Source organism: Falco peregrinus, chromosome 1, assembly GCF_023634155.1.
Source record: "Falco peregrinus isolate bFalPer1 chromosome 1, bFalPer1.pri, whole genome shotgun sequence".
Lineage (NCBI taxonomy): Eukaryota > Metazoa > Chordata > Aves > Falconiformes > Falconidae > Falco > Falco peregrinus.
In genome coordinates, this window is record NC_073721.1 from 35454983 (window position 1) to 35479857 (window position 24875).

At 39.3% G+C, this 24875-nt stretch overlaps 1 protein-coding gene across 2 annotated transcripts in view; it reads right to left on the minus strand.

Annotated features, from left to right (window-relative positions):
* ABLIM1 (actin binding LIM protein 1) overlaps window positions 1–24875 on the minus strand; it is a 143586-nt gene that overhangs the window by 26639 nt on the left and 92072 nt on the right. The window contains exons 9-12 of one of the 2 annotated variants that reach the window (XM_027789243.2): window positions 16415–16492; window positions 13517–13672; window positions 8633–8668; window positions 7205–7334 (exon numbers count right to left, since the gene is read on the minus strand). In XM_027789243.2, the coding sequence (XP_027645044.1) occupies window positions 7205–7334; window positions 8633–8668; window positions 13517–13672; window positions 16415–16492 (400 nt within the window). The remainder of the gene's footprint in view (window positions 1–7204; window positions 7335–8632; window positions 8669–13516; window positions 13673–16414; window positions 16493–24875) is intronic. The other variant, XM_055797763.1, reaches the window with a different exon arrangement.

Genomic DNA, 24875 nt, shown 5'->3' on the forward strand with positions numbered 1-24875 from the left:
TTCATTCTGTTTGGTCCATCAGGTAGTTCCCATCTTCTATGGCTCGATTTGTTAAGCAGGTTCCCTGAGCAGTCAAGAATATAATTGCTTGCCTATAGGCAGCACAGTGTAATGTAGGTTCCTGCTGCCTTCTGAAGTGTTCGTCACTGGGTTCACTGTGCAATTCACAAGGTAAGTTCACAGAATCAGACCAAAAATCCCATACACAACCAACACCAAGTCTTCTGTCAACTTGTAATTTAGTTGCTCTGCTTCTGAATAGAGGAAAAAGCTCAACAGCACCTGAAACTCTTAAGTCCTATAAAGGTTTTGTCAAACTATGAATCATCATCTTGTCCAAATGTGTAGCCTTTATTTCCCGCACAAAACTGAAAGTTACAAAACAGTCAAAGCACAGCCATTTTCCAGAGCAGAATTTTCAGCTGCATCCACAAAACCCTGGAAATAATTATCACACACAGAGAGCATCTGATTTCAGAGACCTGCCTCAGGGAAGTAAAGTAGGAACCTGTGAAAAGCAAGGCCCAGATTCACTATGAAGATGGGTTGATTCCTTATGGGAAGGTCTGGGAGCAGAGGAATACACATTACTGTGGAGCTTTTTTTACACAGAAATCTTACAGGGGCTTTGCAATATTCTTGAATGCCTCTGAAAAATTCTAGGCATGTGAAATGAAATCCTGGCTTTCAATGAGAGTTTTGTCTCTGATTTCAGTAGGGCCAGGGTTTCTTTCATTCATGGACTTGTTTTGATTCTTTCATAGCAAAGACAGTACTTTATTGAGACATGAGCAAATTCAACGGAGAATCCAAATGAGATTAAATGAAGTCTAAGCTGATGCATATTACACTCTCTTCCAGCTCATTCAACATACATGTTACAACACCAAAGTCTCACTAAGTTCTTCTGAGGCATATTTAGCCCCTTAACTCCTCAAAGTTCTTTACATTGGGCCTTGCCTACAAGGCTTGAGCATGATGCTTATTTAAGCATTATGTTGTATGAAAACACACTGAAACTGGTCTAAAAGTCTACTTTTCTAGCTTGATGATACAAAATAACACAGGCGTAATGTGTCATATGCTGCTTTCATTATCATTATGCTGTCTGGAAGTTACGCCCCTTTACCAAAGCAGTTTTGGCATGATCTATGTTCTCTGACTCCTCAAGGGAAAAAACCCCAAACAAACCAAAACTATAGCTTCATGAAATCTTACAAACTTACACTGAGTTCACCTTTCTGCTAAAAGTAAAAGTGGCTTTGAGAAAGACTGACCAACTAAAAGGGAAGATCATGATGCCTCTTCTTTGAATCACTCCAAATGTATTTATCACATCTGATTAATCCCAGACAGTGCTATAGTTGTCATTTCAGGCACAGTAACAAGGGTCTAATTCCCTAGTAGACACAGAAACGCTACTCTGAAGGTGAAATAATGCAGTTATTTAAACTTTTAAAACAGACACCTGGAAGACCCAAGGCAAACCCCTACAGATCAGAATACCAGGGGGTTGCATTAGATGCAGCCAGTGCCACAATAAAGCTCCCTTTTCTGCCACACAGACTTACAAAGGGGGTAGTTGGACACCTGTGGTATGCAAGGAGGACAAATGATGAACCATGTGGGAAACCCAGATCAACCTCTTCAGTTGATAACAAAATATCTACATATAAGCATGAAGTAGTGAAAACGACACAGTGCAACTGGACTTCACTCAACACTACTCAAATGTTAAACCCCCACACACAATCCCCCCAAATTATATAGTGGGCAAGCTATATTGTCTCTTCCTATGGAAACACACCTACATTTAATAGTAGCAAGGTTTATTTAACAAAAATTTTACCAGTCCCTAGCATTTTGTCTTTCTTTAAGTTCATGTGCACTGTTAATACATATACGTGTATATACATGATGTGTATTTTCAGAGTATATCTGACTAAGAACTATCCTCCATCACATCCCTTTTACACGACAAGCCAAAGCTTGCTCTGACTTAGGGAACATTATGAATATTTGTTCATCTAATGTTCTGTGAGCATTTCATTGATCACTTAACATGCTGGAAAAATTACAAAGGTTGTCAGGCCTTCAGACCTTTTGTAGCTTTCAGTATTTTGTAGTAACGGGAAACCAAAGACTTTCCTAAGCTGTTTCAATAGTTATTTAACTTCACCCTAAACAAGTCAGAGACATAATCATGATTTTTATCTAATTGAAGTGTAAATAGGATCTTATTGTATCTTTGTCTGCTATATGGGAGAACCTTCTATTACCATGCAGGTACAGAGACAATGAACAAATCACCACCAAAAACTTCTGTTTGATAGTGTTAATACATTAACAGCCATAACTTTTTTGCTATCAGATTTGGAATTATTTGATGGTCCTCTGAATCTCCTGCAGTGTTTCTTATGTCACTTATCAGGGACTGTGGACCTACCAATTCAATTCCCTGTAGATCTTATTCAAGTACCTAACATCTCTACTTAGCTCTTTTAGCTGCAGCATCTCTTTCTGCTGTCCCACCCACCCATCCTAACGTCCCCTGGAACAGTCAAATCTTCTTCAGAGTCACTGCTCTTCCCAGCACGTACAGATGGACAACGTGGCCCAGAAGCATGGCTTATGTTTGGCTACACTGTTCACGGAGAAAACTTGCTCATGTTCTTTATTGACTACTACTCTCCCAGTCTGCATGTCATCAGGGAACTCCGCTACACTATTTAATGTCTTCTTCCAAACCATTACCAAAAATACCCCCAATTACTTTATCTATGTACATTTTATAAATGTCTGAGTTTGGCTCAGTGTTCTGAGGGAACTCAGCTTGCAGTGTTAAACTGATACACATAAATGTATTTCTAGTTTTTTTAAGTAGTCATCTTCCCTCACAGGGAGGGGAAACAAAAAGAAAGTAAAACCATGCAGGTATTCCCACCACATTAACCTAGGCATGAAACTTGCGTCACCTTAAGAAGGTGCTTCCTTCTCTCAACCAACTATTAAAAGACTACTTCAGACATGTGATTTACAAGATGTGGGTACTGCTGCTTGCCCCTTCTCAAACGTACCACATCCTCAGATGGTGTACACTGTCAGGGAGATATGAACTTGAGCTTTCAGGAGCTTTGCTGAGTTACAACACATAAAGGTCTTAGGCCTGGACAGGATTTATGTAAAATTTTCAGAAAATTGTGGATTCTTACAATGCCTTATGTGACATTATTTGATAAGAACCATACCCACCCCTTTGTCTATAGTGCAGGGGTCCTCAAACTTTTTAACCAGGGGGCTGGCGCAGGGATGCAGTGGCAGGCAGTCATCTGCGGCTGCTTGGTTCCCCCTGCAACCCCCGGCCGGGGGGGGACCGGGGGTTCTGTAAATACCGGGGGCTGGATTGAGGACCCTGGGGGGCCGTATCCAGCCCGCGGGCTGTAGTTTGAGGACCCCTGCTATAGTGCTTGTAATCCCACTTGGCCTTTTGTACCGACAACCGAGATACATACCTAATCTACACACCGGGTAATTCTTTGAAATCTGAAAACAATAGGCATGGATTTCCAATAGTTCTTCTGATTTATCTACTGAAGAAGCTATTTTCTCAACAGAAAAAGAATGAAAACGCCACTTGAAAGAGTGTGAGCATTAATTTGGATTTACAGCAAAAAAATGTTGAAATTGAAAGGATTATGAATTAACTGCATGCTGAAATGAGCAGTGCATCTATTTTTAAGGGTCCCAATCTTTTAAGTTTGAAGTGAGATTTTTTTTTTATAGTGACATAATAGGAAAGTTGCAAGTGCATATTAACAAAAACCATCTAAGAAAACGCAAAAGTAAAATTAGTAATGGTGACCTGAACACGTGAAGAGCTATAATGTTGAGACCTATTAGCATTTCTTGAAAGGTCATGGCAACAACTTCCTTGCAACTGTTTTTGATTATCTCCAGTTTATCTTCATTAATCAAAGGTGCCAGAATAGAACCCATGTCCAACTTACTCAACTGCCTCGTTTTGAGCTCATGTAGGTGATACAAGCTATGACCTTCTCCCCCAACAGAAGAGACGGCACAGCTAGAGAGTGCTCTGGTTGAAAGTAAAACCACATTCACAGAAAGTAAGAAGCAGAACTAAAAGCTTATTGAGCTGAAGGAGCTCCTTGAAGGGACACAATGAAAGAACAATCCTCCTTCAAATCAAACCATGGAAAATAGCAGATTGAAAAGAAGAGAAATTACCAGATCTTCAAGTAGTGCAAATCTCTGCAATTCTACTGCAGAGCCTGCTGACTCTCACTAGTTGAGGAGAGGCCTAGAGATTTTAATTATCGCCAATGTGATTAACTTTCTTGTTGCCATTGATCTTTTTTTTTTTTTTCCTTCACATTTTTGATCACCTGGCTCTCAATCCAGGCTGTATCTATAGTCAATTTTTAAATGCATGTGTTAAGAATGTGGAAATAATAATTAAATTTCATATGCTAACTGCCGTAGTGATTGTTACATACTACTTTAGAAAGAAGCTAAATTAGGCACATGTAGGTTCTGAATAGTAAATGATAATGCTTTTCTAATAGGTAATTGTTTGATGACTCTTTAACTAGGGCCCTTAGAAATGACATATTTCCTCTGAAAAAAGGACATTATGTCTATTCTAACGTAGTTTTAAGTGTAACGGCACATTTTGAGGCATGCTGAGCTATACAGCCAATGACAGCCTTACGGAGATACACCTTATTAGCTTTGAGAGAATGCTAATAAATCTCCAGCCTGGAGGGTACTCCCTGGGGAGGCCTGGCTCCTTACCTTTGACATGGGGGATGAAGTGGTGTCGGAAGGGGGAGTTGGGGCGGGAGTCATGGTGAGTGGAGCTGAGACTGCTAGTGCGCAGGTATGACAACCGCTGCACACCAGTAGAGAGCAGCTCTGCAGCAGCAGGGAATCGGGGGGCAGAACAAAATGAAAACAAAGAAAAACAATAAGAGAAAGGCAGGGAAGGAGGCTTCAAAGGAAGAAAAAAAAAAGGCATTGAACAATTAGGATTCTGAAAAGAAGGAAGGAGAAAAAAAAAAAAGGTTAAAGACGTACCAAAGGGTTCATAAGTGTTAGACAAAATTACAGGAAGTATTAGAAGAGAGGCTCAGATCTGAACTGTGTCACTAATTTAGCATAACATCTAGCGGCTCAATGAGCTTCTGATCTATGCCTTGTTACCAAAAAGTAGCCTGTTACCAGCATGCAAACATCACAAACCTTGATGCTCAGTTAGTCAAAAAAGCAGCTGTTTTCAAAAGTGTCTGACCAAAAAATGTCCATCAAGAGGCATGCAAGCTGTTTTCTATTGTTTTAAGACATTCCAAAAATGTTGCCAACATCAGTTAAGGCACTGCAGGAGGAAAAGGCTGCAAACTTTTTAAAAACTTGTAGCACGCGAATTTTTGAAGAACCTTATGCTGACAACATCAACACAGTGGTTCACTTCTCTCTCAAAGGCTAGCTGGGAGGCAAAGAGAAGTTATCTGGGGCCACCGGGTTTATTCAGAGAAAAATTATTCTTGCAAATAACATGATGATAAGAAGTGCCATTAGGAGAGAAATGGTAAATATACATGTGCTATCATTCAACATGAATAATTACTGTAGGAAAATTATGAAGTAGCATTAACAATTACCCCAAAGAAGGATAGCAAAGATCAAAATGATGAATTCTACAGAATTACTTCTGTGCCATTTGAGAAACAGATACAGGTGAGCCAAAGATGAGATCATCTGAACCGAGATAAGTTTGAACAAATATTGTCTCATAATATCCCTCAGGGTGTGAACTTTTGAAGATTTTACATTTGGATCCAAACTCTGGCTTAAGCCCATCCGCCCATCACAAGAGTTACATAAACAGAGACTGCTTCTGGGGAAGGTCCTTGACTGAATGCAGACAGCAAAACTCCATCACAGTGAAGTCTGGAATAGGGTCTGGATTTGTTCATATGTCTGATACAAATGGAAAAATCCCCTCAGAGTTGCCAGAATCAGGATACAGAAGTTTGCAGCTTTTTCACGCTTTCAAATCTCTTTCGGTTTCAATTGTAGCGTCATCTCAAAACACGGGCATGTTGTCAGCACTAAGTATCAGAATATCAGACACAATTTGCTTCTGTCCCACCTCCTTTTGGTCCTTTAAATAAGGCATTCACTAACAGACACAATTAGCTGCTTTCAGCCCTCCCCCACTAGGAAATGGCTACAGCATTCAAGTTCCACAGTGGCAGCTCTATTATAAATCTTTAATTTTAAAAATGCAGCTCCTATTGCATATGGGCTTTTGGCATCCAAACTGTTCAGCTGTAATCACCAAGGAAGATGAAACTGCATGATTGTATCACTTAATTTAAAAACAGATCACAAAGATTTAATTCATCACCATAAACAATAAAATCAGTCTTGAAAAGTCTTCAGTGAATAGCACTTCAGAGATACATTTTTATGCAATTTGGGCATGGATGAACAGCTCATTTTCATATCTTCCTTTAATACACACAACCAGTAATTTTGGATGCACTGGGAACCTGAATGACCTGTACATTTTCTCTATTGTACATAGAACTTGTACATCCATGCTAAACCAGTAAAGAAAGTTTGTGGTTTTAAAATGTTCCCAGGCAATTGCCTATAGCTTTAATTTAGAAATCTACCTTGTAAACCATGAGTCTCTGTTTTAAAAAATTACTAGCAATTTGGAGTATCTGGGGGTTTTGCTGCTGAATCTGACGTTCTATAGCTGCACCAAGCTTTAAATGAATTTTTAGGAGGGAAGCATCCTATGCTACTGACTTCTGTGTAGTCAAGCCATAACTTTTGATTTCAATATGTAATACGTTTCCCAAATTCCAGAGTGAAGTTTGTGATTCACTGCTGCAAATCTTTGCTCACTTTCAGAAACATATGAAGATTTTAAAAAATCATTAATCAGAAACAAACCCAGAAGATCCATATTTATGACGTAAGAAACATTCATCAGTCTAGTGCAAAAGAGTGCATCAATCAAGAACAAAAAGCCAGGCAGGAGATACTAAAGTATTCAACAATTTTTCAATCCTAAATTTTCACTGCTAAGAGAAACAAGTGCTTTGCTGTGCTACTAAGTGACATAATAAAGTAACTACAGTTTTACGTATACTTCTAATGCAGTTGCCCTTACCAGGTCTGTGGAAATGCTGAGGGGAACGTGACATGGTCGGTGTGTAGCTATGACGACTGTACACTGGAGAATTAATGGAGCCCTGACTAGTAGACCTGTGAATCATGCGATCCCGAACATCTTGATAACCCTGCAGAATAGAAGCATTTACTAATAAATGTAAATGCACATTACACATTTTCAGCAGCACTTAACTTTCACAGAACTGAATACACCAGCAGAAGCTACTGAAATAACAATATCCCTTAAGCTTTCAACCTGCTTCATTATTACTGTTCTCTAATGATCGGTTCCAAAGACTCCAATCCATTTTTATAGTCTGGGCCAAAGTTTAATCTTGGAAGGTTCCAACTCCACCTGTAAGTTCTATTAAATTCTATAGAATCCTAGATTTGCCCACATTCCTGTGAGTCCATAAGGGAAGCTGCATTCAGAAGATGTCGGTCCCATCGTGTACTGCACAAGATACATGAGCTCACCTTCAGCTAATGTGGAGATCAGCAATAATTCAATAGCTGAAGTGGAGAGCTCTCTGTGGCTTAATTTACCACATCTTGACTAGCCACATCAAAAAGTATTTAGTAGCCAAATTAGATTCCCTTTGTATCTGAAAACATGACACCTTCTTGTATAGCAAAATTCAATTTACTTGGTTCCCTGGGAAAAAAAATCCAATGAAAAACCAAATAAAACCCCACCAAAACAGATAAAACACCTACACACACACACACACCAAGAAAAAAAATTAAAAAAATAGACAAACCACAAAGCAAGCCAAAGCAGGACAAAAGGGCCAGAATTACTGTTAATGCATGTGAAGGTTTACAAAAAAATTTTATAGTCACTTTTTTAATAAGTAGCAATTACTACAACTTTTATGTTGCAAATAAGCAACACTCCCCACCCCCAAAATGATAACAGTCCTGCAATGGCATCTATGGTATCCTGACAAATGACTTCCCAAATGTTTCATGTTATTGTGATGATCAAAATAACTCCAATGGAAAAGCAAAACCAAACCAAACCATTGCTATGCTTTCCTCAAGACAAAACTGCACTTTAGTAGCAAACGTGGCTCATCATTTAGATGCTTAGAGAAGCATTTTAGCTTGTGTAAATGATCCAGCTCCTGATATCTGAGTCTGCCCGGTCCACAGGAAGGATGAATGTACAAGAAGTGACCTCTGCTGGGCAAATTACTCTGCTTTACAGACAACAGGTGGGAGCAGTAGCTTCAGTTTTTGTACATTCTGTCAATAAGAACACAATGTTTTCTTTTTAATTTTTCTTAAAGTTTCAATATTCAGAAAACACGTCTATGTGGCAAACAGAGATGGACCAGACTGGTAACAAAAACACCTGCATTTGCTGAAGTGAATAATTCTAATCACAGTAAGATACTGCCCCAAAAGGTTCCACCAAACTTACTTCTGCAGAAGGGGTAGGTGATAATGTCCTTGGAGACTGCAAAGACATAAAAATAAGGTTACGAAAAAACCTTGCATGTTCTGGGCCAGAAAATGGTAATCTAAACACTGCTGCAGACACACTGATATATGGCAAGGTAGAACGGCAATGCAGAAATTACTGAGGCCATTGCAGCACTGGGATTTGCTTCTTCTGCACGGCTCGGGAACTGGTCCATAAAACATTGAAGCAATTAAAGTTTCTGGGAGAATCTTTATAAACGTGATTAATTCAGTCAAATATCATGCAACATCATCTGGCAGCCATCTACTCATTGTGGTAATTAAAACAGCTGTGAAGATCAAAATCAGAAAGGGTTATTAATTTAATAGCCATGCCCGTTAGGAAGAAATCTTTAAAGTGGAATTCAAAAGTAAATAATCTTAACTCAGAGCTTTGCATGAAAAATCAGAAATACAGAAAAACTTCCAAGATGAAGCATGTTTTTCCTCCAACACACATACTCCAGCAAAAATATCCTTCTCCCCAAGGCTTACATTTCATACCCATGCAAAGGAGTACATAGCTGTTATCAACATTTCTTTGATATGATCTCCTTTAAATCTCTGTGTTCTTCCATGGTTATGCAAGGGGAACAGACAGAAATTGCAAGCGTGTATATTGAAAGAACTGCACAAAGGCCAGTGGGCAGAAATATGCATAATATTATCAAAAGCTTCTGCTTCAGAGATAGGGAAATCAAGGCAAGAAATACCTTTAGAAATTAAACATAGGATTATGCATACATTGATGGCATGAACAAGAATAAAGACTATGTATAATTACCAGTTATGTACCCTTTAATCACAAAACAATTTGAAGCTGGAAGATCAGGATTTAGTTACTTCCTTTATGCACTAAACTTCAGTATTATTTAATTGCCATAATAAACTGGGCAAGAGATTATGCTTTTAAATAAGACCACATTTATTACAGAATGATACAACTATTAAGATAATGCAGCAAAACTGCTGATTCTGGTCTAACCACTACAATAACCTACAACAGCAGTAGTGTGAAACGTATGCAGAATTTCTGGTAAAAACCAACCAGCTACGCATTTTGCATTGTAAAACCATTAACTCTCATGGAACTGGTGACACTGTGAATGCAAAGTATCCAAACAAAGGAGTGACATCTTTTTGTTTGCGTACAGAATATCTCCTTTTCAGCAAGTTTTCATAAAGCTTTTTAAAGACTGGTTTCATTACTTTCCATCAAAGCCCTAATATCTTTTACATTGTTTTCCTAATCCTTATAACTGCACAAGTTCTATACAGCAAACTTCCATTTCATTATAGATCTCACAGCAGCAGCTATAAAAACTTTGCTGAACATGAAACAGATCGTACGCAGTGCTTTGTAGCATCATTCTCCACAAAAATCTGAGAGCTAATCTGAAAACTTCCAATACGAATGAAAAAAGCACACTGTGATGTGTGTTCCTACATTTTTTACTAGTAGTTTATGTGTTCCTGTAAATCAACCAATTTCCATAATCTGCTGCAGTCGCCTAGATGCTAAGGCAATGACTACTGTAAAAGGTAGTCACAGGAATCTAAGACTGGGAAAGCATCCCAGAAAATAATGTGCTGAATACATGACCGACCTTTCATGTATTTTTACTCTATCACTACCTGACTATCTATCCCTGACTATCTCACCGCCTTCCAGGAAATGGAACCACACTCCGCACATGCTTTATCATGCACAGGTGAACTGCTATATCTCAAACTGAGTCTGCCAAGGAATGCTTGGTTCTTCAGGATTTATGAGCTCTTTTAAAATCTGGTCTATCACAGAAGTCTACATTAGTCTGTTCTAAATACACTGTGAAGTTGTCTGAGAAGAAACAGCTCAGTTCCAGAATAGTAAACCAGTGGAAATAGCGAGTGATGACTCCAGATTAAGCAGGAAGAGAAGGGGGATGGGTGGGGTGGAAACAAACCAGAAAAAAGGAAAGAAAAAGTCTAGGTAAAGAGCCTATTTACACTGAAATTTCAACTCACTGCAAGAGGTTCAGTGCTCCATCACTTTGACATCTAAGGGGCTGCTCTAATACCTGGTTGTAGAGTTCAATTTGTGCTCCGGGAAATTTATGCAAACTTTTACAGGTGTCATTTTATAACAGAAGTTCCAGCATTTTGCACCGACCTCCTTTTAACTGTCTTTTTATGGAATTACCAGGTAGGATGCTTGCTCCATTTTGAAGCACGTACCACATTAAAAAAAAAAAAATAATAAAATCTTTTCCTCATTTTACATCAGCTTGTTTATTGAAAGCTGTTACAGACATTCAGTGCTTTCAACAGGCAGAACACTAGAAGGACAAAGGACATGCATGTAAAATGCTGCTTTTCTCAGTATTTCTGCAACAGAAGTAAGTGCTGAGAAAAGACTATGTCAGTATTAATCAGGCTGCTGCGAGCAGGGCAGAAGTTATAGGACATAAAGAAGCTGAGTAACTAACTGACAGTTTCTGGAAATATTATCACTACGCTAAGGATCAGCCTTGGTAGCAGAAAATTTGTTTAAAGATCTCATTTTGTATCTCTTTCTCTCTTTTGCATTAGAAGCTAAACCACCTCTTCATGAACTCCCTCTCTCTTCCCCAAGTAACTGCTGGCCAGTCTGTAACTAAAATGCCTGGTCCCGCTAGATGGTGCCATGTGAACACATTTTTCATCACAGACTTCCAGAGAAAGAAGACTGATTTAACTGAACAAGAGAGATTATGAGTGAGAAACTTTTCAAAGCATTTCCCTTCCATAGCAATAAAGTAGAAAGTTTCATGCTGTGTTTTCTCACTTTCTAGGGCTAAAGTATATAATTTTCTTGTAGCTAATTCCCTGTAATTAAGGTTTGTCTCCACTTCTGGATTAACTTTGGTGGCTTTTGCACATCTCCCTTGTACACCCAGAAATCCTTCTTAGCTGAGTTTGGTGATTTTTTTCTTTTTTTTCCAAATTATGGTAAAGGGCATTTCTTGTGCACAAGCTTAAATTCAGGGTCCCCTTTTATTTAACACCACCACATACACACACTTCACAAAGAGAACGCAGGTTAAATCACTCAAAGTCTGCAAATCCCTGCCATGACTACACACGTCACCTCCTCTGCTTTTTAAAGACGATGGTGACTGATGTGTGATATACCAAGATTATCGTCACTCGATTACCACAACACAAACAAAGGAACAGATCACTCCGATGGGCTTGTGTTCTCATTAGGGCAAGGGAAGGGAGGAGAAACAGGTACAAAGAGGTGATGTAACTTGCCCAAGGTGACAGAAGTCAGCAGTAGCATTGGGTGGAAAACCCAGATCTTCTGAAATAAGGTGAGAGCCCTTCTGTTTCCAGAACAAATTTCTTTAGTCACCGGAAATTAATTGGATTTAAGACTGGTGAAAATACCGGGTAAGAAAACCCCAAAGGCTTTTGCTTATCCCCAGAACACACGTAACAGCAGACAGCTTTCACCATACAGCTTTGCCAGTGAGAAGCTGTCCCTTAAGAATTAATAAATCATTCACCTTCTCTGGGTGACATTAGTTCCTCCTCTGTGACTAACAAGAGACTTGGGTTTGTAGAAGGTTTGGTGGAATGAATGGGTCATGCCTGTTGGAACTGGTCAGAGGTCACCAATGCATCTCACAGTGGTCTTGAACCAGCTGCCAGCTGGATTCACTACCAACACAAATTTGAGGAAGGAAATTCTGTAATATTCTGATCTGTTAATCTCTTATGTTATCCCTGAGCTGAACAGTCTCTGAATTTCCAACTCACGTTGTAATTTCAAAGACTATCCCTATAAAACATTAAAGAACAAAAGAGGAAAAACTGAGGCAGCTCTGGTCTGTTGGTGGGCAGAACACTTTGCTAAACAAGCAGATTATCAGTCACTGATCTGGCATCTTCAGACCACTGGTACCTGAATGATCTACTGTACTTCCTTTTTCCTCAGCTCGTCTTCATACTCAGTTCAGTTACGGTCCATAAAGCCACTGAGATTGCAAGGAAGTAAATCCATTTCCATGTCCGTTTAGATTTGCATTCAAGATTTACAGTCAGATGGTACTACATGACAAAACCTGCTTCACGATCTGCACTGGAACCATGTAAATACTAATTGCTGCTGTGGAAGTTCACCTGAGAAAACTGAAAGACACCTTTAAATACAAATGTAAGAGAATAAATTAGATAGGGTTGTGGGGTTTTTTATTATTGTTGCAGGACGGAATAATCTACTAAATGTCAGCAGTTTAAAATGTGAGGCAGCTATTTCCATAACACAACTAACCTGCTTTCCCGGGTGGAAGAGCACTTCAACCTGACCTAGTTCAGATTTTATCCAGTACGTCTGGCAAAACGCTCTGGAAATGTATTTCCCTTCCATATGTGTGAGAGAAAGCATCCCACTGCTCTTAATCCTTTTACTCCCATAGAACGTCACGGTATTCCTCATATTCTGTTGTGAATATCAGTGCTCCACATCACAATGCCAGGTTGGCTTCTCCCTCACCTTCTGGGCTTTGTTGTGCCCAAAGACCAAGATACCCGTGTTAGTTATGAGAATGCACCTATGGACAGCCTGCGAGCCTCCCCCCGCCATTCCTCTGCCAGCGGCTGGTGTCAATAGAGGCGTTTAATTGTGCAGTTTTGCACACGAGGCATCATCATGACTGTTTCCATTAAACTCAGACCAAACAGACAAGAAAAGCACTGTGAACAGCAGCAGCAACAATATCTAGGAGTGTCAATTAGAAACTCTTTCAAAAGAGGATAGAAGCGAAGCAGGCTTTGAATACAGCGTATTAGCAGAATGAGTTGCTTGTCGGTTCATTACCTCTCCAAGACTCTGTCTCTCCTGTCTGTCCTCGTAGGCGGAAGTGTAGAATGGCTCATAAGTAATTAGGTCTGGACGTTCAATGTCATAAATGGCCTTGACTTTGGGAATGGCTGCTAAATCCTTGTAATCAAGGATTTCATTGTCTACTTTTGCCTGAAGGTCAAAGACAGAAGATAAATTAACTTACACAAATGCACTGGTAATGTCTGGTTTACACAATTTATGATTTTTGTGTATTTGTTGTCACACTGTTGCTATGAAAAACCCTTTTTGGCACTCTATATGCAAAGTGATTGCTTCTTGTTCTTCTCCAGCAGGCTTCCCCTGCAAAAGCACACACCGTTTTCTCACTTTAGGAAAGAACATGGCATATATGGAGCTAATACAAAAGCTTCTGATCCCCCGTAGTGAGCTGGAAATTTCAGCTCTGCAGATTACTCTTTTTGTGGCCTCAGGCAAGTATTTTCACCTTTCTGCTCTTGTTTTCCCATATGTAAAATGTGTGATAACATCCACTTAGTTTGCAGATTACAGAGATTATGAGAGGACTCCATGCAGAAGACCACAGACAGAAATTCAACTTGTAACTGTGCACACGAGAGGAAAAACAACTTATTACAAGGAAATAAAAAGGCAAGCAGGACTATTTGTCAGGACTGGGTATTCAGACTCCCAATTGAAATTACATTGCACTCACCACTCAACCTACACCCAAGCTTCTGACTAAGGCATATGTTACTTACTAACTGCATACTACATAGTCCTAACATTGTCTTATTTTTTCACTAAAACTGCAAGGAGTTTCTTGACTAGTGAAAAAAATAGAAGTAGGAAATCAGCTCCAAAGACAACTGTACCCATTAAAAAGAGCTAGAGAGAGGCCTTACATATAGTTTACATAGCTAACGTCTTTTCTTACTTAAAACTTTAAAAAAAAATCATCATACATTTTTACCTACCTTACAGAAATACATTTGATGAATACATAGGCTGCACACGGAAACAAGGCTGATCTGTTTCTACTCACATTCAGTTCCACTCTTCCCGAGTACTAGCACCTAGTATTTTCAGATTAAAGTGCATTTGCCTTCCCAAGCTCTCCCAACAACCACTGGCCTTGGTGTTTTTTAAGTAATGCCATGAATTAGAAACAATACAAAACTTTTCTGACAGAGAAGTAAGGTTCAAAATAGGTAGGAAATTCACTTTTTAAATACCGCCTCAAATCTGTTTAGATTTTACTCACCAGTTATAACAAAATACTTCAAGGCAATTCAACCCTTAAAATACATAGGTATATTAATGTATGTTATTTCTGTAATATTTTTACCACAGTCTGTTAATGAGTTGCAAATATGTCTTAATCCAGTATAAATTACTATAGATACTTTTGTAGACCCTGGCGTTGCCCTACTGACTGTGCTGTTGAGCAGCAGTTAGATTTCATAAGCTACAGCTTATGAAATTGATATTACCAGTAGAATGGCAGTTCTCCAAGACATGCTCTGTGTTTTGATAACTGCAGTGTAAACATTTTTAATATATCAGCTGTTTCTTGTTGCTGTTGTTGAAATGCACTGAAAAACCGGTACTTAACTCAAATGCAGGAACTGAGATTTGTAATTTTTTCTGCATTATTATACATGTAACTGATAAATGTCTCTGTCTTACACTACATTTTCACTCATATAATCCTAAGGCTATCTATAAAATCAGTGGTTCAGCATTATGCATAGGTAACAGAAAAGAAAGTTTGACTGCAGTCTGTCTGTTCTTCCCAGCATACCTTCGTTTTTGCTCTCCTCATAAGGGACTCTCACTAACTTGCCTTCCTGTGACTTCCTTCCACAGTTGTTATCTTCCACAGGTTATCTGACAGCATGTTTTATATGAGTACAAAGGTTATATGAGCTTTCAAGGAACAGGACTCTTTTTAAATGGATGTGAGTTTTTGGAAGTGTAGGTTATATGCATGGAAATACAGCAAGTTTGAGAAGGCTGCATTATACTGTTATTCACCCAAGTACATCTGGTTCATGCTCTTCCTCCTTAGAACCGGATTAGTACAGCCACAAAGACGACTTTTTCTTTTTTTGACCCTATAGACTTCTCTGCCAAAAAACCCACCAAAGGTACTGACATTTAAAACACTGAAATACCTGGAAAAGTAGTATGAAAAGGGGATAAAAACCTTATTCCTTTGAACATTCCAGGCCAACCTTCTGCTAGTGTATTTCCACTTCTTATTTCTCAGATTTTATGGGCTCAAAAGGTACCAGTAATGAGGCCAAGAAGTGAAAGAGATCCTCTAATGAAAGAGGAGGCTTGATTACTCAAGGAATCGCATTGAACTCTACATTTCAGGTAACCACAGATAGTCTATCAGTAGCTTTGCATTTTCAGCACTGTTTAGTAAAAGAAGGATGCTTAATATAATTTTTATTCTTAAATAAAAACCACCTTTCCTTCCACAACCAAAACATTTGACTTCTGAAATGGAAGATGTATCAGCCAGGCTTCTTTTAGTGTAGCTGACCCTCCTCCCCATGTCCTGCAACTGCAGACAGCAGATCTATCACGAACCGCATATCGAAGTGCACAGATCTCCTCACATAACCCCTAACAAAATCAAATGACCTGTCTGCTTTCTCTCCCTCTTCACATCACCAAGTGACTTCAAGAGATTTATTGTATCTTTCTAAGGTAAACAAGTCCTGGAAAAGGCCTACCCTTGCTCTTGAAATTCTGTAGTTACAAATCCTCATGGCGAGAATTTTAACAATTTAATCACTAAATAAAGGCATTAGCATCAGTAGAAAAGTTACATATTTCAGCGTGGAGTATTTCATGTGCAAGCAAGGGAACAGCAGCTTATTCATCAGAAGGAATACTTACATAGATAGTGTGGCCTGGAGAGCCAGGTATACTGGAACCTGGTCTGGAATAAATGCTTTCCGATGATGTTCTCGTAGGCTGAAAAAACAACAAATAACTTTTCAGAGCAACCTGAAGCCATTAACATTGGTAATTTTGATTTTAAGTGAAGAAATCTTCATACATTTTGAAATTAACTGAATTCAGGAAAAAATGTCAACACAACTGAAAACATTCTGGCACATTTCACAATCTTGTGAGGCAAGTGTGCTTTTTTTGTTGGGTTTTGGGGTTTTTTTTGGGTAAGGGAAGGAGTGCTGTGAAAGGGAAAGAGTTTTTCTAAATCATACAATGTAAAAGACTGACAACAATAATGAACAAAATCAAACAACACCTGCCAGAGAGACTGCAAGAAGCCATACAAAATACAATCCAGGATAGTCCTGGTGGTCATTTTATCAAAACATTAGTTCACAAACAGCTAAAGGTATCAGTAGTTCAGCAGACAAAATTGTTGAGAGGAGCATAGCACACACATTACTACTTTCCAGATGTTCAATCACTGGATTTCCATTATGAATACAGAACTGGATTTGGTCCTTCTAAGTAGAAGCACCAGAAATTCTTGGCTTGGAGCTGTTCCCTACATCTGCAGCACAATCTAGATACAACATGAAAGCTAAACTCTTGATTGGCATTTCATGTTTCCCCATGTTGCAGAAGTTCTGATGTTTAATGACAATGTTCAGTGAACTGAAATTCATGAGAACAGTCACACAGAGCGAGTGCTGTTACACATCTAGGAGATTTTCCAACACTTCATCAGGACTAAACTGACACTGATTCCTTGGAGGAAGTTTCGTGAAAGGAGACAAAACAACCTATCACAGAGATGTGGGGATCCTGAAAACCTGGTGAATTTGAAAAACGCCTGTTTGATCAAATGTCACCCAGGCTACTGTGGCAATTACTCCTAAACCTGGCACGCAACAAACACACCAAGGTAGTCAATGATACCCCACTCAACTGAGAAACCATCAACAATTTTTGCTTCCTGACTGACTGCAAAGAGCTAAATCCCATCACAATGCAAGGCATCAGCAGATGACTCCAATGACACTAGTGCAGTGGGATACTTCAAAGACACTAAAAATTAAATCTTGGTAAACAGTCCTTACCTCCCCAGCTTATGACACTGAACTAAGGGACCTTCAGGCACACGCTGAAGAGAAACAAGGCTTGACAGCCTGGCTCACTGATTTTTCTTAGGAAATATCTGGACTGAAGAAAACCAGGCTACTGAACCCTTCTTATCTCTCAGCATATAATTCCTGAGAGGATCTTTCAACAGACCTCAGAGTCTTTCTACGCTTCATTTCCTGGCTATTACATTCCCAGGAAAGCTATTGGAACTATCCGCATAAAAAATGCTCAAGACTAGTCATGGCTTATACAATGAGCTTTCTCTTCACTTCATTTGTGGAAGTGAAATCATCACATTCAGGGAGGGTCAGAGGAATAAAAGGCTTTGAACATATTCCACCAAAAAATGTGAAGATTCAGATCAAACAGAGAGCACATGTGGCCATGGACTGACAAAATCACAAATCCTCTCCGGAGCATGTTTGAGAACACTTTTTCAGCTGGACCTTTATGTGTTTCTTCCTTTTCTCTCTGTAGCTGCAAATTCCTACATCTCAAAAGGGAACAGAAATTTCTCAGCTGCCCTTAAGCTACTCCCATGATGCAATCAAAGCAAAAAAATCAACAACAACCACTTGTTTCATGGAAATGTGACAAGAATTAAGCTGGAAAACCTGAATGTTGTTTAGAAACACTTTTTTCCTATTCCCCCTTCCATTCTGCCATTTCATAGCACTGTCTGAGTGGAGACACATGTAGCATGTTACTGCAGTTGCTATGGAAAACAATTGTTTTCATTACAACATAGAGAACAGTATTAAGTAGTTGAGGTACTGTTAGGGGTGCCTGTTACCTCTGGCTTTTGGCAGACATACTTGTCTGTTTTGTCTGCTCAATTTTCCCTGTTGTAGGAAAAAAAGTGTTACAGGCAGTTACAGCATCTTCCCAGCTGGCAGGCCCTCTGGGCTGCTCTTCGCTCTGGATCTTTTATAATCACTTCAGAAAACAAGTTGTTCTCCACCTTTGGTCCACCTCCTCAGTCTCATCTCCGTGTCACTGCTAAAAACCTTTACAGCAAAGGAAAAGTCACTTGTATTTATAATTTCTGAATTTACTAAATAAAGTTCAATACCTTCAGAAGATAGTTTCAGTCACGTCCTGCTAACAACTTTCTTAGGTGCTCTTAACCCTGGAGTACAGGGGCAGTTGTCAGATGGACTGGCAAGTTACAGCACCTGTTCTTCATTTCCTCACTGTGTTTCGGCTCCAAGTTACTCCTTACCATCCCATTAACATGGCCATAACAAGCCAGGTATGACACCCTTTAAAACCAATTCTCTATTTTCTGTAATTCTTCCTGTGTACATCCATTTTCCCATCTATTGCAAAGCTCCACACTGCCTGGGCAGGATGCCACCCTGCCAGCCACTGCCTGAGCACACACCATTCCTCTCCTGAGGAGCTTAATCCAAGCAGACCTTGTTGCTCCTCTACTCACTCCCAGTCCTGTATCTTGCTTAAGTTTACAACAACCCCCTGAAGACATTGCATGAAAAAGAGGACTTCTACATCTACTCTCACCCCTCCTGCCTCACTTTACCCTATTTTTTGTTTTGAATTACACACGCTGTTTCCATTGCAGATAGTTATTTCCTATTCTGCTGCTTCCCATGTGGTCTGGAATCCTTCAGTTTTGCACTTTCCCCTAAAGACTATTGCATTGCACTTAAAAATATTTCTGCTGCTTGCCTTAACAAACATGCCCTAAAGATTCCTTGATATAAGCTGTTCTACTGGCATACTTATAGTTGCTATGGTTGGCTCCTCTCCTAAGAGACATATAATAGCTCCAGACTGAAAATCTGTGATGGGGTATGGCTTTTATTAGATCATATATTACATCTTCATTGGCAGCTGAGCATCCCTGACCCTGTGTACCACAGTTGTGACTTTGTATCTTAAACAGGTGGCAAGAGACACACCGGAGGCCAAGTTCTCTATTGATGTAACTGCAATGGGGTGTAAATTCCACCTAAAAGGAGAACTGATCAGAACACAGATAAAACAGGAATAATGGCTATCCCTGACGTAACCAAACCTTCAGTGGAGGCATCATGTGAACATCTCTTGCACATATTATCGGAAGAAGACTGGTAAAGAAATTAGAGAAAACATCCTTTAATATGAGCACATTAATTTAAAGGTATTTCCTTCCATCACAACAGTCCTGTGACACTTGTTCTACACTCCCAGCAACAAAACATGTTAAGCTGCCTTACTTCTTCTACAAACAGATCTGGACCACTCTTTATATGATTACTCTTGTTCTTGAAGGATTCGAATAGAGCTTTTCATAATGCCACCTTGGCATAGAGAAATTTAAAACAGATTTCTATGAAGAACTGATCTTTTTTTAATTTTCTTGTGGTGCATGGCCTTTCTCCACATTTTCTGACAGTAAAAGCGTCATTGCTTTTTTTCTTTCCTCTTCCACCCAGACATATGTAACTGTAGCAAATATATCAATAAGGGGCGTCTGTACCAGATACCGGAAGTTTATGAAGTATATGAAAAAGATTCAATAGAAATTCAGTTAATAAAAATTCATGCATGTCATTAAAGGAGCCAAAGGAAAGAACTAGGTCACAAAGCATACGAAGTATCTGCAAGACTTCTATTTCCCACTTTATCACAGACTTCTTATTTTCATGGTTTTGTTCATCATTCCATGCATTTGTCTTCAATGCAAAAGTTCTTTACCAACTTCATTTTCAGATTGGCAGAGATAACACCAACCGTCATGCTCATCCTATTAGGTTCACTGTGAATGTCAATGCTCAATTATCGTATCACCCATGCATACGATCCAAATTGATTATTATACTATTAGATTGCAAATCTTAAGATGTTCATCTGAATTTACCTCAGTTTGTCAATGTCATCATGCACAGCACATCTTCTAAATAAATAACTTCTTAAAAAAAATAAATTGACGCTAGAGCCATTCACATCATCCAGATGCTGCTACAATGCGGTGGCTCTGGCGTTCCCAACTACAGATGTTCAGACTCATGCTCTATAAAAATTTACAGGCAACCAGATCAAAACTGATCCCAAGAACATCTGTCCAAATGGATGCACTATTGTTTAACAAAGGCATCATCAGCATTGTTTACTGTACCTGCCTTAGTTTTTTGATAGAGTTCATTATGCAAGGCGGTGATAATAGCTGCAGAAGAATGAATATGTTTTCACTTAATAACATTATAGCTTAAGCAAATTCTCTAAACCTCAGAAGATACTTTAAGTGAAGCATGTTTATAAATAAACTAATAGAAGACTAGGATGTAATTTATTCTGATAGGCAGACACAACTTGCAATAGCAAGAAATTTGGCTTTCTCATAACACTTGCTACTCTGACTACCTGCTTCATCAACTACAAGGTTTTACAGTTATTTAGGACTTGGAACCAGGCTTTGGTTCATTAAACACACACTTCCTATGGATTTCAGTAATTTTCAGCAGCCATGTACAACACCAACAAAGCACCTCAGTGTTACTGCATTCATTGTGCCTGTCTGCTAGTTTAACTGCGCCCTTCTCCTTACAAGAGTATTTCCTTCAAATGCATGCATTCATTACTTCTCTGCCTAAAAAACCTACACTATGTATGCATCAAGAGAAAACTACAGAACAGGTTTAGTTCATACTCACACAGACACACATTATTAGTAGGTTACCACTGGTTTTTCTTTCCTTTCTTAGACACAAAGGCCAGGGAGGAGAATGAATTTTCAGCACATAATCACTGAAGGCATGTGGCTACCAAACAAACTTTTACAAGACTACTCATGCAAACGTAGCCTTCATCAAGAGTAAGTCAGAAGGAAAACAGAAGAAAATAAAGTGGGAAGTCCAGAACATACAGAATTCAATAGCAAACATCTCTGAGAATTCACAGGACTTCACCCTACAATTTTCAACCTACAATTTTCATGCAGATTGAAGCCTTTTCCCACCTTTACAGCAACAGCAATGATAGCATCTTTGTGTCTACTCTGAAGAAGAACACTTGAAGGCAGAATCTGCCTTGAATTACATGTTGTTTAATCAGCATGTAAATCTAAACAGAATGTAGTACTGTCCAAATTTACACAAGAGGATATTCACCTGACCCTAAGGTATTTGTATCCTACACAGTCTACAAAGCAAGACTACTACAAAAAATACCTTTATTTTGACATGGACTGCTCATAGTTTGCCTTGCATATTTTTCTAATATGTTGGAGAGGATTTGGGTTTTGTAATCCTAAGGCTCCTGGATTTCAATATGGGAAACTCAGACTCGTGCATGCTAAGCTGAGTGCAAAAAGCCACTATGCTAGCCTAAAAGGCAAGTTAAATGGTCCCACAGTTGGCTGTTCTCAGACTTAACATTTCATTCCACAAAGCCTAGGACTACAGAGACATTCCTCTCCTTAGGAGCACTGATAACACATCTTTACAGCTGTGTTTTCTTGATACATAGATCTGTAGCTAACAGAGAGCGGCATTCAAGAGTGGTGAATGCACTGCAACATCTTAAAGGACCGTGCAGGACAAAGGGTACAAGGTTTGCATTAACTCCCGCTGAATCACAGCATTGGATTCAACCATATAACGCTATCCTGCAGACTGCATCTAACAAACATCCTGCCCTGGCTGATGACAGGACTATGTCTACTTTGCAATTAGAGATGTGAAGGCAGCATGAGCAGACAGAATGGAAATCCAGTGGCATGGACTCTATCAGCCTGTCTGCCTACTGATAGGCTGTATGAAGTCCGTACCAGTACATTTTTACTTCGTTACCAGGTGAAAACTACCTCAGGCGTGCCTGCATGCAGTACAGCCATGTGTCCCCCCTACACCCAGCAGACACAACTAATAAATAAGCACTGCCCTGAAGGAGAAGAAATGGAAATGGGTGGTGGTTTTAGGTGCAAAGCAAACTCAAGGAAGTCTGAAAGTAGAAAGATAGTCCAGAATCAAGAGGACAAGGTTCTTAGGTTTCCATCCACCCAACTCAGATGTCGATGTGCCCCAGATCAGAGAGAGGCAGATGCTCTCTGGCAGCACATAGAACAAGTCCAAACTTGCAACTTTTAAAATATTTTCCCAACTACAGTATTCATGGGTAGTTGCTCAATACATATAAAAAGGAACTGATTTAACTGATGGCATTTTTTTTCTGAAAACATGAGCCATTGTTCATGAAAAACTATTTCTTTTTAGCCATCACCTTAAAGTCAGATCCTTTTCACCATTTTAATTTGCTTTATATTTACAGTCTAATTTTTTGTTTTAGAAGAACTTTCTGTAACACTGGAAGAACAATACTACAGCCCCCAAAAGCTCATCTGAATTAAGCATTAAACAAAAAATGTGAGAATTAACAAACAACACTGCACCACATGATGCAAAATACAGCGTCAGTAACCATGGTGGCAAGTGATAGCAGGAAAGCTGTGTGGCAATAGTAGTAGCAAGCACAGCAAATGACAATAACGAAGAATCTTCTCAGTAAAGAAGACCGTTATCAACACTATGAAAACACAACAGCAAACCTCTGCAGAGCGTGGCCTGCGCAGAACCAGACTCTTTGGATAAAAGAACTCAGATGAGGAATGCTGTCATGAAACACAAAAAGGAAAAATGAGTGAAAAGGAAAGCAGTTTCCCCAGCTCAGTGGTTAAGCTCTTTTTCAATCAAGTTACTAATTGCTACTTGACAGATAATAATCCATGCATTATGATACCTATGTTGCTTACTGATCCCTGCAGAATCACTAAGAGCCAGGCAGCTGTAAAAAACCTCTAAGCCATGAATATTTTTGTAACATACATATGGTTGCTTTATTTTCTGCTTGTTTTGGCTTTGTAATTTTCCATAAATATCCAGCGAGGAGAAGATCTAAAGAAGCCATTGTTTTTATGAACTCCCTCTCAGATCTTGACCACCTAGAATGCTGATTAGTTTACATCACAATTCAGTTACTGAGAGAAAACAGAACTTGATGAAAACTTCTAAGGTACTTCAACAACGAAAGGGCTTTCTGTTTTGTTTCGTTTTGCTCTATAGGGAAAGGAAACTCAGCAGAGCAAATAGGCCTTGTCACTGGCTTTTTGCAGAACCACCACAAAATCCAGGCCTGACCCTGAAAGCGGCTATATCATGCATTTGTTAACTCACAAACCAGACTGCAATTCTCATATCATGTCTAAATGTATGTCATAAGAAATTGAAAGTCAAAGTACAGTTCATAATTTAGTGGCAACATGTTCAAATAGCACATAGTTCCCCCAGTTTCACTTGTTGCTGTACCCACCTGTTTGCTGCAGAACAAAATGTGTCAGTCAAAGTGAACTCAAACTGATTTTAAGGTAGGGTCTCTGACTTTGAACCGGAGTAGACACTATCTGTGATGTACAGTTGAAGTTAAAAATTCTCCATCTCTACAGTACAGTACAGCACAGCGCCTTGTCAATGCCTTTTAAAGGCATACTAAACCTCTGCATTGAAGCTCTCATCCAGGAACAAATCCACCTTGGATAGCTGTGCCATAACATTTCTCAGATGTTCCCTTAATATGCATTCTTTCGTTTCATTTTCCTGCAAGAACTCACTTAGGCAAAGTCTTACAGGTGGGTGAATTAATTTACTTGACGCCAATTAAAATTTGCTGAGGTAGACGACGACTGACATGCTTGAATGTGTGACAGAAAAAAGGAAAAATATTTGCAGAGGACTTTGGCCATTTCCATGGGGAATGGAAATGAGCCGACTGATGTATAAGGTCAGCTGAAGAAGGTTTGTAAAGGCCACAGTGTAGTCAGGAGTGCTTTGATCAGACTCTTGGGTCCAAGTGAAAAGCAGCTATTTGTACCCCAACCACTCACTACAAAGCACAAGCATGCTGGCACTTCAGCAGGGCCAAAACACTGTCTTGTGTTCAAACTATTAAATTAGGAAGAAAACCCAGACTGGCATAATTTTCTGTTTTCTCATGGGAAGTCAGGGAAGAACAATGTGCAAATGCTGGATGGTTGGCCATGCTAGATCACATGCCCATCTAGGGCCACTTCTGTATTATCAGTACAGCCCACACTAACATGAACTGTGCTCAACAAGAATATCTGCACATTACCTACAATCACAGTGAATTCTCTGCAGGGGATATTTTACAGACCAGTGCACCTGAATAAATTCTAAAGGATGTGGCTCCCTGTGCATGAGTCACACATAGAACACAACATACAGGATATCTGAGGTATCTCCATGCCAGTACCTCTTAAGTT